Raw genomic sequence first — 12,500 nt, 5'->3', positions numbered from 1 at the left:
TATATATATATAGAGAGAGAGAGAGAGAGAGAGAGAGAGAGAGAGAGAGAGAGAGAGAGAGAGAGAGAGAGAGAGAGAGATGAATATTACTTTCTGCGAATAAAGGGAAATGAAATATGAGCGGAAAACTCTCTCTCTCTCTCTCTCTCTCTCTCTCTCTCTCTCTCTCTCTCTCTCTCTCTCTCTCTCTCTTTACACCGATCATTAGAATAGGAAAGAATTTACGTGAATGGAGTGAAATCGAACGAAGAATTAAAGAAAGAAAACCTTGGAAAAAACAAGAGAATCGTCTTCAGCGTAAAATTTCTCCTGTTTTTCCGCCTTTGAAGACAATTTGAAGATTCTTACCAGAGAGAGAGAAAGAGAGATACGGAAGGCGAACATTACATTCCGGGAATGAACGAAGATGAAATAAGAATGCTTCCAGAACGGTCTTCAGAGGGTTAGATTTGCCTCAGAAGCGTCTTAGCTGATAAATGTTACGATTCCCACATAAAGAAAACTATGAATAAATATTTGCTTTTGTTGTGGTTTTTTTTAATTCCTTTCGGTATATCTTTATCTTGTGGATTCTCTCTCTCTCTCTCTCTCTCTCTCTCTCTCTCTCTCTCTCTCTCTCTCTCTCTCTCTCTCTTCTTCTTCTTCATACCTGAAGACATTTAGACTCCAGTTGAAGCCACAAGAGAATTTATTGTGTTTTCTCTCTCTCTCTCTCTCTCTCTCTCTCTCTCTCTCTCTCTCTCTCTCTCTCTCTCTCTCTCTCTCTCTCTCTCGGTCCTCAACTTGCTTTTTTTTTAATAATGCTGAATTCAGGAAAGGTTTCGGTAATCATAGATATGGTTTTTCAAATTTTCAAAGCATTTGGTGTGAATTTCGAAATGGAGGCAATGAAAAAAGCGGTAAGAATTCTCCTTAACGGAGGATGGCAATGGCGATCAGCTCTGGAGAAAGAGCTTGACTTGTGCGACGCGGCGCGTTGGAACCTGCAGGATTACAGGACCCAAAACAGTATGTGGCGGCGTCTGCATTCTGCCCTTGGGTACATCGGTTTATCGAACCTGGTTAGGTACGAGGAACCGAACCTGTCACCCTGCGACGGAACTCTGGTGGGCCTGGCTAGGGACATTGTCGGCGGCGAAGCAGCGGAGAAGGATGAGATTCTCCGTTTGGTCGACCAACATGTCCTTTGGCCGAAGATGGCCTTGCTCTTGGGCACAGCTGCCTTTGGCACTGCTGCCGTCGGAGCATTTCTCTTTTTCAGGTACCTGTGTGGAAGAAACGGAAAAGGAGGAGAGACTGTGAGAGATGAAGAGCTTTTGCAGAATCTTCTCGAGCAAATCGGAGAAACTACCCAGGAAGAGGGTGAATTTCTTCCAGCTGAAGGAATGTTCCAGGAAGAGCTGGAAGATGGTGAATTTCTTCCAGCTGAAGGAGTGTTCCAGGAAGAGCTAGAAGATGAAAATTATCTTCCTGCTGGAGTGCTCCAGGATGAACTGGAAGAGGAAATCGATCTTCCAGCTGAAGGAATGTTCCAAGAAGAGCTGGAAGATGGTGAATTTCTTCCAGCTGAAGGAGTATTCCAAGAAGAGCTGGAAGATGGTGAATTTCTTCCAGCTGAAGGAGTGTTCCAAGATGCACTGGAAGATGAAATTGATCTTCCTGCTGGAGTGCTCCAGGATGAACTGGAAGAGGAAATCGATCTTCCAGCTGAAGGAATGTTCCAAGATGAACTAGAAGAAGAAATCGAACTTCCAACTGAAGGAGTGTTCCAAGAAGAGCTGGAAGATGGTGAATTTCTTCCAACTGAAGAAACTTTCCAGGATGAACTGGAAGATGAAATTGATCTTCCTGGTGAAGAAAAGGTCCAGGATGAACTGGAAGAGGAAATCGAACTTCCAACTGAAGGAGTGTTCCAAGAAGAGCTGGAAGATGGTGAATTTCTTCCAGCTGAAGAAACTTTCCTGGACGAACTGGAAGACGAAATTGATCTTCCTGCTGAAGAAAAGGTCCAGGATGAACTGGTAGAGGAAATTGATCTTCCAGCTGAAGGAGTGTTCCAAGAAGAGCTGGAAGATGGTGAATTTCTTCCAGCTGAAGAAACTTTCCAGGACGAACTGGAAGACGAAATTGATCTTCCTGCTGAAGAAAAGGTCCAGGATGAACTGGAAGAGGAAATTGATCTTCCAGCTGAAGGAGTGTTCCAAGAAGAGCTGGAAGATGGTCAATTTCTTCCAGCTGAAGGAGTGTTCCAAGAAGAGCTGGAAGATGGCGAATTTCTTCCAGGTGGAGAAACTTTCCAGGATGAAATGGAAGAGGAAATCGATCTTCCAGCTGAAGGAGTGTTCCAAGAAGAACTGGAAGAGGAAATCGAACTTCCAACTGAAGGAGTGTTCCAAGAAAAGCTGGAAGATGGTGAATTTCTTCCAGTTGAAGAAACTTTCCAGGATGAACTGGAAGAGGAAATCGAACTTCCAATTGAAGGAGTGTTCCAAGAGCTGGAAGATGGTGAATTTCTTCCAGCTGAAGAAACTTTCCTGGATGAACTGGAAGAGGAAATCGATCTTCCTGCTGAAGAAGAGGTCCAGGATGAACTGGAAGATAAAATCGATCTTCCAGTGGAAGAACAGCTAAGTGAGCCGGGTCTTCCTCAAAGACTAGAAGAAGAGCATGTAGATGAAGAGAAGGAGGAGAAGGAGGAAGAAGAGAAAGTTCTTGCTCTTGAAGAACATCGGTCTGAAGATGATTCAAAGGCAGAAAGAAGTGATAAAAAACTCTCAAAGAAAAAGAGGAGTAATAAAAAACTATCAAAGAGGGAGAGGAGGAAAAGGGAGCTCTCAAAGGCAGAAAGAAAAAATAGTAATCTCTCAAAGGAGCAGAGCAGTAATGAAGAGTTCTCAGAGGAAGAGGAGAGATTGGATTCTGATATATATGAAGTTCCTGTTCATAATTACTACAGTGTGTTGTCCGGTAAAGATGATATGGACAGAAGTCCCTTGAAGAAGTCGTCTCATAAATCAGAAAGGAAGGAAAATAAGAAGAAAAGAGGAAGAGGAGGAAGACGTAATAGAAACTGTAAAAAAAATTAAAAGCTCCAAAAAACAAAAACAAAAACTGAAAAAAAAATAATAATAATAAAATGCTAAAAAAAATCTAAAAAAAAATACAAATTGGAAAATTAAAAAAAAAGGTGGAGTGTTTTTGTGAAAAAGTAATTTAAGTTCACTAATTGGAAAAAAAATTCAGGATGTTTAGAATAACTGCCCACCTCAATGGATTTGTGGCTAAACCCCTCAGCTTAAATGGTGCTTGGACTAACTGAAAAGGGTGGCTCTGCAGAGGGAAGAAACCTGGCTGAGTTTAGTATGCTATGTACCTTGATGGGGTGTACAGGACCTTTGTCAAGTGTACAAATGGTCGGATATCTAGATCTATTCTTTCGGATACCAACCTTCGGGTGGTTCTGGGGGAATAATCTAGAAGACCGGCTCTGCAGAGGGATGAAGCTGGGATTCTTCTAGTATGCAGTCTTATCCTTATAGGTGGGCCCAAGATAGTTCAGCTGGGGAAAGAAGTTGCATCTCTAGTGGGGTGCTCATCCAATAGCTGCTGATGGAGGATTGGGAGCAGAGACAGTTATGGTCCTGAGGATGCTAGGCTTAATTGCCTGCCCTGGAGAAGCTTGACTTAATTGTCTGGCTTCATGCTGCTTGAATTAAAGGTTTGGCTTAATTGCGTGGCCTAAAGAAGCTTGGCTTAATTGTCTGGCTTCATGCTTTTTGGATTGAAGGCTTGGCTTAATTGCCTGGTCTAGAAAAGCTTGGCTTAATTGTCTGGCTTCATGCTGCTTGGATTAAAGGCTTGGCTTAATTGCCTGGTCTAGAGAAGCTTGGCTCAATTGTCGGGCTTCATGCTTTTTGGATTAAAGGTTTGGCTTTATTGCCTGCCCTAGAGAAGCTTGACTTAATTGTCTGGTTTCATGCTGCTTGAATTAAAGGTTTGGCTTAATTGCCTGGCCTAAAGAGGCTTGGCTTAAATGTCTGGCTTCATGCTGCTTGGATTAAAGGCTTGGCTTAATTGCCTGGTCTAGAGAAGCTTGGCTTAATTGTCTAGCTTCATGCTGCTTGGATTAAAGGCTTGGCTTAATTGCTTGGTTTAGAGAAGCTTGGCTTAATTGTCTGGCTTCATGCTGCTTGGATTAAAGGCTTGGCTTAATTGCCTGGTCTAGAGAAGCTTGGCTTAATTGTCTAGCTTCATGTTTTTTTGGATTAAAGGCTTGACTTAAGTGCCTGGTCTAGAGAAGCTTGGCTTAATTGTTTGGCTTTATGCTTTTTGGATTAAAGGCTTGGCTTAATTGCCTGGTCTAGAGAAGCTTGGCTTAATTGTCTGGCTTCATGCTTTTTGGATTGAAGGCTTGGCTTAATTGCCTAGCCTAGAGAAGCTTGGCTCAATTGTCTGGCTTCATGCTTTTTGGATTGAAGGCTTGGCTTAATTGCCTGGTCTAGATAAGCTTGGCTTAATTATCTGGCTTCATGCTGCTTGTATTAAAGGCTCGGCTTAATTGCCTGGCCTAAAGAGGCTTGGCTTAATTGTCTGGCTTCATGCTTTTTGGATTAAAGGCTTGGCTTAATTGCCTGGTCTAGAGAAGCTTGGCTTAATTATCTGGCTTCCTGCTGCTTGGATTAAAGGCTTGGCTTAATTGCCTGGTCTAGAGAAGCTTGGCTTAATTGTCTGGCTTCAGGCTTTTTGGATTAAAGGCTTGGCTTAATTGCCTGGTCTAGAGAAGCTTGGCTTAATTGTCTGGCTTCATGCTTTTTGGATTAAAAGTTTGGCTTAATTGCCTGGTCTATAGAAGCTTGGCTTAATTGTTTGGCTTCATGCTTTTTGGATTGAAGGCTTGGCTTAATTGCCTGGTCTAGAGAAGCTTGGCTTAATTGTCTGGCTTCATGCTTTTTGGACTAAAGGCTTGGCTTAATTGCCTGGCCTAGAGAAGCTTGGCTCAATTGTCTGGCTTCACGCTTTTTGGATTAAAGGCTTGGCTTAATTGCCTGGTCTAGAGAAGCTTGGCTTAATTGTCTGGCTTCATGCTTTTTGGATTGAAGGCTTGGCTTAATTGCCTGGTCTAGAGAAGCTGGCTTAATTGTCTAGCTTCATGCTTTTTGGATTAAAGGCTTGGCTTAATTGCCTGGTCTAGAGAAGATTGGCTTAATTGTCTGGTTTATGCTTTTTGGATTGAAGGCTTGGCTTGATTGCCTGGTCTACAGAAGCTTGGCTTAATTGTCTGGCTTCACGCTTTTTGGATTAAGGCTTGGCTTAATTGCCTGGTCTAGAGAAGCTTGGCTTAATTGTCTGGCTTCACGCTTTTTGGATTGAAGGCTTGGTTTAATTGCCTGGTCTAGAGAAGCTTGGCTTAATTGTCTGGCTTCACGCTTTTTGGATTGAAGGCTTGGCTTAATTGCCTGGTCTAGAGAAGCTTGGCTTAATTGTCTGGCTTCACGCTGCTTGGATTAAAGGCTTGGCTTGATTGCCTGGTCTAGAGAAGCTTGACTTAATTGTCTGGCTTCACGCTGCTTGGATTAAAGGCTTGGCTTGATTGCCTGGTCTAGAGAAGCTTGGCTTAATTGTCTGGCTTCACGCTGCTTGGATTAAAGGCTTGGCTTAATTGCCTGGTCTAGAAAAGCTTGGCTTAATTGTCTGGCTTCACGCTGCTTGGATTAAAGGCTTGGCTTAATTGCCTGGTCTAGAAAAGCTTGGCTTAATTGTCTGGCTTCACGCTGCTTGGATTAAAGGCTTGGCTTAATTGCCTGGTCTAGAAAAGCTTGGCTTAATTGTCTGGCTTCACGCTGCTTGGATTAAAGGCTTGGCTTAATTGCCTGGTCTAGAAAAGCTTGGCTTAATTGTCTGGCTTCACGCTTTTTGGATTAAAGGCTTGGCTTAATTGCCTGGTCTAGAGAAGCTTGGCTTAATTGTCTGGCTTCACGCTTTTCGGATTGAAGGCTTGGCTTAATTGCCTGGTTTAGAGAAGCTTGACTTAATTGTCTGGCTTCCTGCTGCTTGGATTAAAGGTTTGGCTTAATTGCCTGGTCTAGAGAAGCTTGGCTTAATTATCTGGCTTCATGCTTTTTGGATTGAAGGCTTAGCTTAATTGCCTGGTCTAGAGAAGCTTGGCTTAATTGTCTGGCTTCATGCTTTTTGGATTAAAGGCTTGGCTTAATTGCCTGGTCTAGAGAAGCTTGGCTTAATTGTCTGGCTTCATGCTTTTTGGATTGAAGGCTTGGCTTAATTGCCTGGTCTAGAGAAGCTTGGCTTAATTGTCTGGCTTCATGCTTTTTGGATTGAAGGCTTGGCTTAATTGCCTGGTCTAGAGAAGCTTGGCTCAATTGTCGGGCTTCATGCTTTTTGGATTGAAGGCTTGGCTTAATTGCCTGGCCTAGAGAAGCTTGGCTCAATTGTCGGGCTTCATGCTGCTTGGATTAAAGGCTTGGCTTAATTGCCTGGCCTAGAGAAGCTTGGCTCAATTGTCTGGCTTCATGCTTTTTGGATTGAAGGCTTGGCTTAATTGCCTGGCCTAGAGAAGCTTAGCTCAATTGTCTGGCTTCATGCTTTTTGGATTGAAGGCTTGGCTTAATTGCCTGGCCTAGAGAAGCTTGGCTCAATTGTCTGGCTGCATGCTGCTTGGATTGAAGGCTTGGCTTAATTGCCTGGCTTAGAGAAGCTTGGCTCAATTGTCTGGCTTCATGCTGCTTGGATTGAAGGCTTGGCTTAATTGCCTGGCCTAGAGAAGCTTGGCTCAATTGTCTGGCTTCATGCTGCTTGGATTGAAGGCTTGGCTTAATTGCCTGGTCTAGAGAAGCTTGGCTCAATTGTCTGGCTTCATGCTGCTTGGATTAAAGGCTTGGCTTAATTGCCTGGTCTAAAGAAGCTTGGCTTAATTGTCTGGCTTCATGCTGCTTGTATTAAAGGCTTGGCTTAATTGCCTGGTCTAGAGAAGCTTGGCCTAATTGTCTGGCTTCATGCTGCTTGTATTAAAGGCTTGGCTTAATTGCCTGGCTTAAAGAGGCTTGGCTTAATTGTCTGGCTTCATGCTGCTAGGATTAAAGGCTTGGCTTAATTGCCTGGTCTAGAGAAGCTCGGCTTAATTGTCTAGCTTCATGCTGTTTGTGTTAAAGGCTTGGCTTAATTGCCTGGCCTAAAGAGGCTTGGCTTAATTGTCTGGCTTCATGCTTTTTGGATTAATGGCTTGGCTTAATTGCCTAGCCTAAAGAGGTTTGGCTTAATTGTCTGGCTTCATGCTTTTTGAATTAAAGGCTTGGCTTAATTGCCTGGCCTAAAGAAGCTTGGCTTAATTCTCTGGCTTCATGCTGCTTGGATTGAAGGCTTGGCTTAAATGCCTGACCTAAAGAAGCTTTACTTAATTGTCTGGCTTCATGCTTTTTGGATTAAAGGCTTAGCTTAGTTGCCTGGCCTAAAGAAGCTTGGCTTAATTGTCTGGCTTCATGCTTTTTGGATTAAAGGCTTGGCTTAATTGTCTGGTCTAAAGAAGCTGGGCTTAATTGTCTGGCTTCATGCTTTTTGGATTGAAGGCTTGGCTTAATTGCCTGGCCTAAAGAAGCTTGGCTTAATTGTCCGGCTTCCTGCTGCTTGGATTGAAGGTTTGGCTTAATTGCCTGGTCTAGAGAAGCTTGGCTTAATTGTCTGGCTTCCTGCTGCTTGGATTAAAGGCTTGGCTTAATTGCCTGGTCTAGAAAAGCTTGGCTTAATTGTCTGGCTTCCTGCTGCTTGGATTAAAGGCTTGGCTTAATTGCCTGGCCTAAAGAAGCTTGGCTTAATTGTCTGGCTTCCTGCTGCTTGGATTAAAGGCTTGGCTTAATTGCCTGTCCTAAAGAAGCTTGGCTTAATTGTCTGGCTTCATGCTTTTTGGATTGAAGGCTTTGCTTAATTGCCTGGCCTAAAGAAGCTTGGCTTAATTGTCTGGCTTCCTGCTGCTTGGATTGAAGGTTTGGCTTAATTGCCTGGTCTAGAGAAGCTTGGCTTAATTTTCTGGCTTCCTGCTGCTTGGATTAAAGGCTTGGCTTAATTGCCTGGTCTAGAGAAGCTTGGCTTAATTGTCTGGCTTCCTGCTGCTTGGATTAAAGGCTTGGCTTAATTGCCTGGTCTAGAGAAGCTTGGCTTAATTGTCTGGCTTAATTTTGCTTGGATTAAAGGCTTGGCTTAATTGTCTGGTCTAGAGAAGCTTGGCTCAATTGTCTGGCATCATGCTTTTTGGATTAAAGGCTTGGCTTAATTGCCTGGTCTAGAGAAGCTTGGCTTAATTGTCTGGCTTCATGCTTTTTGGATTGAAGGCTTGGCTTAATTGCCTGGTTTAGAGAAGCTTGACTTAATTGTCTGGCTTCCTGCTGCTTGGATTAAAGGTTTGGCTTAATTGCCTGGTCTAGAGAAGCTTGGCTTAATTATCTGGCTTCATGCTTTTTGGATTGAAGGCTTGGCTTAATTGCCTGGTCTAGAGAAGCTTGGCTTAATTGTCTGGCTTCATGCTTTTTGGATTAAAGGCTTGGCTTAATTGCCTGGTCTAGAGAAGCTTGGCTTAATTGTCTGGCTTCATGCTTTTTGGATTGAAGGCTTGGCTTAATTGCCTGGTCTAGAGAAGCTTGGCTTAATTGTCTGGCTTCATGCTTTTTGGATTGAAGGCTTGGCTTAATTGCCTGGTCTAGAGAAGCTTGGCTCAATTGTCGGGCTTCATGCTTTTTGGATTGAAGGCTTGGCTTAATTGCCTGGCCTAGAGAAGCTTGGCTCAATTGTCGGGCTTCATGCTTTTTGAATTAAAGGCTTGGCTTAATTGCCTGGCCTAGAGAAGCTTGGCTCAATTGTCTGGCTTCATGCTTTTTGGATTGAAGGCTTGGCTTAATTGCCTGGCCTAGAGAAGCTTAGCTCAATTGTCTGGCTTCATGCTTTTTGGATTGAAGGCTTGGCTTAATTGCCTGGCCTAGAGAAGCTTGGCTCAATTGTCTGGCTGCATGCTGCTTGGATTGAAGGCTTGGCTTAATTGCCTGGCTTAGAGAAGCTTGGCTCAATTGTCTGGCTTCATGCTGCTTGGATTGAAGGCTTGGCTTAATTGCCTGGCCTAGAGAAGCTTGGCTCAATTGTCTGGCTTCATGCTGCTTGGATTGAAGGCTTGGCTTAATTGCCTGGTCTAGAGAAGCTTGGCTCAATTGTCTGGCTTCATGCTGCTTGGATTAAAGGCTTGGCTTAATTGCCTGGTCTAGAGAACCTTGGCTTAATTGTCTGGCTTCATGCTGCTTGTATTAAAGGCTTGGCTTAATTGCCTGGTCTAGAGAAGCTTGGCCTAATTGTCTGGCTTCATGCTGCTTGTATTAAAGGCTTGGCTTAATTGCCTGGCTTAAAGAGGCTTGGCTTAATTGTCTGGCTTCATGCTGCTAGGATTAAAGGCTTGGCTTAATTGCCTGGTCTAGAGAAGCTCGGCTTAATTGTCTAGCTTCATGCTGTTTGTGTTAAAGGCTTGGCTTAATTGCCTGGCCTAAAGAGGCTTGGCTTAATTGTCTGGCTTCATGCTTTTTGGATTAATGGCTTGGCTTAATTGCCTAGCCTAAAGAGGTTTGGCTTAATTGTCTGGCTTCATGCTTTTTGAATTAAAGGCTTGGCTTAATTGCCTGGCCTAAAGAATCTTGGCTTAATTCTCTGGCTTCATGCTGCTTGGATTGAAGGCTTGGCTTAAATGCCTGACCTAAAGAAGCTTTACTTAATTGTCTGGCTTCATGCTTTTTGGATTAAAGGCTTAGCTTAGTTGCCTGGCCTAAAGAAGCTTGGCTTAATTGTCTGGCTTCATGCTTTTTGGATTAAAGGCTTGGCTTAATTGTCTGGTCTAAAGAAGCTTGGCTTAATTGTCTGGCTTCATGCTTTTTGGATTGAAGGCTTGGCTTAATTGCCTGGCCTAAAGAAGCTTGGCTTAATTGTCCGGCTTCCTGCTGCTTGGATTGAAGGTTTGGCTTAATTGCCTGGTCTAGAGAAGCTTGGCTTAATTGTCTGGCTTCCTGCTGCTTGGATTAAAGGCTTGGCTTAATTGCCTGGTCTAGAAAAGCTTGGCTTAATTGTCTGGCTTCCTGCTGCTTGGATTAAAGGCTTGGCTTAATTGCCTGGCCTAAAGAAGCTTGGCTTAATTGTCTGGTTTCCTGCTGCTTGGATTAAAGGCTTGGCTTAATTGCCTGTCCTAAAGAAGCTTGGCTTAATTGTCTGGCTTCATGCTTTTTGGATTGAAGGCTTTGCTTAATTGCCTGGCCTAAAGAAGCTTGGCTTAATTGTCTGGCTTCCTGCTGCTTGGATTGAAGGTTTGGCTTAATTGCCTGGTCTAGAGAAGCTTGGCTTAATTGTCTGGCTTCCTGCTGCTTGGATTAAAGGCTTGGCTTAATTGCCTGGTCTAGAGAAGCTTGGCTTAATTGTCTGGCTTCCTGCTGCTTGGATTAAAGGCTTGGCTTAATTGCCTGGTCTAGAGAAGCTTGGCTTAATTGTCTGGCTTAATGCTGCTTGGATTAAAGGCTTGGCTTAATTGTCTGGTCTAGAGAAGCTTGGCTCAATTGTCTGGCATCATGCTTTTTGGATTAAAGGTTTGGCTTAATTGCGTGCCCTAGAGAAGCTTGACTTAATTGTCTGGTTTCCTGCTGCTTTGATAAAAGGCTTGGCTTAATTGCCTGGCCTAAAGAAGCTTGGCTTAATTGTCTGGCTTCCTGCTGCTTGGATTAAAGGCTTGGCTTAATTGCCTGGTTTGGAGAAGCTTGGCTTAATTGTCTGGCTTCCTGCTGCTTGGATTGAAGGCTTGGCTTAATTGCCTGGTCTAGAGAAGCTTGGCTTAATTGTCTGGCTTCCTGCTGCTTGGATTAAAGGCTTGGCTTAATTGCCTGGCCTAAAGAAGCTTGGCTTAATTGTCTGGCTTCCTGCTGCTTGGATTAAAGGCTTGGCTTAATTGCCTGGTCTAGAGAAGCTTGGGTTTATTGTCTGGCTTCCTGCTGCTTGGATTAAAGGCTTGGCTTAATTGCCTGGTCTAGAGAAGCTTGGCTTAATGGTCTGGTCTAGAGAAGCTTGGCTTAATTCTGGCTTCATTCTTTTTGGATTAAAGGCTTGGCTTAATTGCCTGGTCTAGAGAAGCTCGGCTTAGTTGCCTGGCTTCATGCTGCTTGGATTAAATGAGGTAGTGGTGAGGAGGGTCGTGGGAACCTTGCTGGCTTCTATCTTTCTCAAAAGTGGAAGTTGGCAGAACCCGCCTGATGAGCCCTTTGGTAAGGGCGAAACCCTTATATGGTGTGTTTTAATTCAAAATACTATATATATATATATATATATATATATATATATATATATAAATATATGTGTATATATATATATATATATATACATATATATATATATATATATATATATATATATATATATATATGTATATATATATATGTGTATATATATATATATATATATATATATATATATATATATATATATATAGTTATCTATGTAAATATCTACCACAATGGTATTTAATACCGATTTGTACCTTTGGGAGTGTATATCCACTGGAAATTTATTCATCATAAATGCTCCTGGGTGAACAAGGAATCGAACCTATACCCTGAGCCGAAATAATGCCTGCAGGGACGGCTTTACCAATCGTAAAGTCGTCCCTGCAGGCATTGTTTCGGCTCAGGGCATAGGTTCGAATCCTTACTCGACCAGAAGCATTTGTCATGAATGAATTTCCATAGGATATACACTCCCATGGGTAGAATTCGGTATTGAATACCATTATGGTTGATTATTATCATTATTACTATTAGCTAAGCTACAACCCTTAGACTATTTTGTATATTTGTAATAAAATCATTAGAATAATCTTATCTTTTCTCTTTCAACAGGAAAAGCGAACTGTCACAGCTTCAGACTCCTGACATTGGGTGGTGAGTACAGGACAAGTAATATTTTGTAGTGTTTTGTAATAACTCATACCTGAAGACCTTTAATTGAACACTTTCTTTTTATTCTTCTTAGTGTAGGTAGTAGTAGAATAGAGAGAGAGAGAGAGAGAGAGAGAGAGAGAGAGAGAGAGAGAGAGAGAGAGAGAGAGAGAGAAGTACCATTTGCAAGAAGCAGATAAGGTTTGAAGTAAAGACAAGATGGTTTAATTTGTTAAAAAGGCATATGCCACTTCAAACAGACTTAAGAAAGCAACCTTATTGCTCCTCCTTATTATACCATTATAGCTCGGAGATTGAAACATATTACACTCGTTTTTTCATGTTTTTTTTTTTGGCATAAATATCACCAAGCAATCTACTGAAGCTTTGATTCTCTCTCTCTCTCTCTCTCTCTCTCTCTCTCTCTCTCTCTCTCTCTCTCTCTCTCTCTCTCTCTCTCTCTCTTACCCCCAAGGTATACAGTATTCTTGTTGACATATGCTGTTATGAATATGTATCACTAACGCGAGTGGTTTCCTTATTTCC

At 42.6% G+C, this 12,500-nt stretch overlaps 1 protein-coding gene across 1 annotated transcript; it reads left to right on the top strand.

The window, feature by feature from the left end:
• Positions 1–1,715: 1,715 nt before the first annotated feature.
• Positions 1,716–3,086, top strand: LOC137638773 (aspartic and glutamic acid-rich protein-like). The gene is made up of 3 exons (XM_068371135.1): positions 1,716–2,195; positions 2,445–2,505; positions 2,659–3,086. Exons 1-3 carry the CDS (start codon positions 1,716–1,718, stop codon positions 3,084–3,086), a joined length of 969 nt encoding a protein of 322 aa, XP_068227236.1.
• The last annotated feature ends 9,414 nt before the right edge of the window (positions 3,087–12,500 follow it).

Source organism: Palaemon carinicauda, chromosome 1, assembly GCF_036898095.1.
Source record: "Palaemon carinicauda isolate YSFRI2023 chromosome 1, ASM3689809v2, whole genome shotgun sequence".
Taxonomy (NCBI): domain Eukaryota; kingdom Metazoa; phylum Arthropoda; class Malacostraca; order Decapoda; family Palaemonidae; genus Palaemon; species Palaemon carinicauda.
Note: the sequence above shows the minus strand (reverse complement) of the source record. Positions and strands in the feature narration are given on the sequence as shown.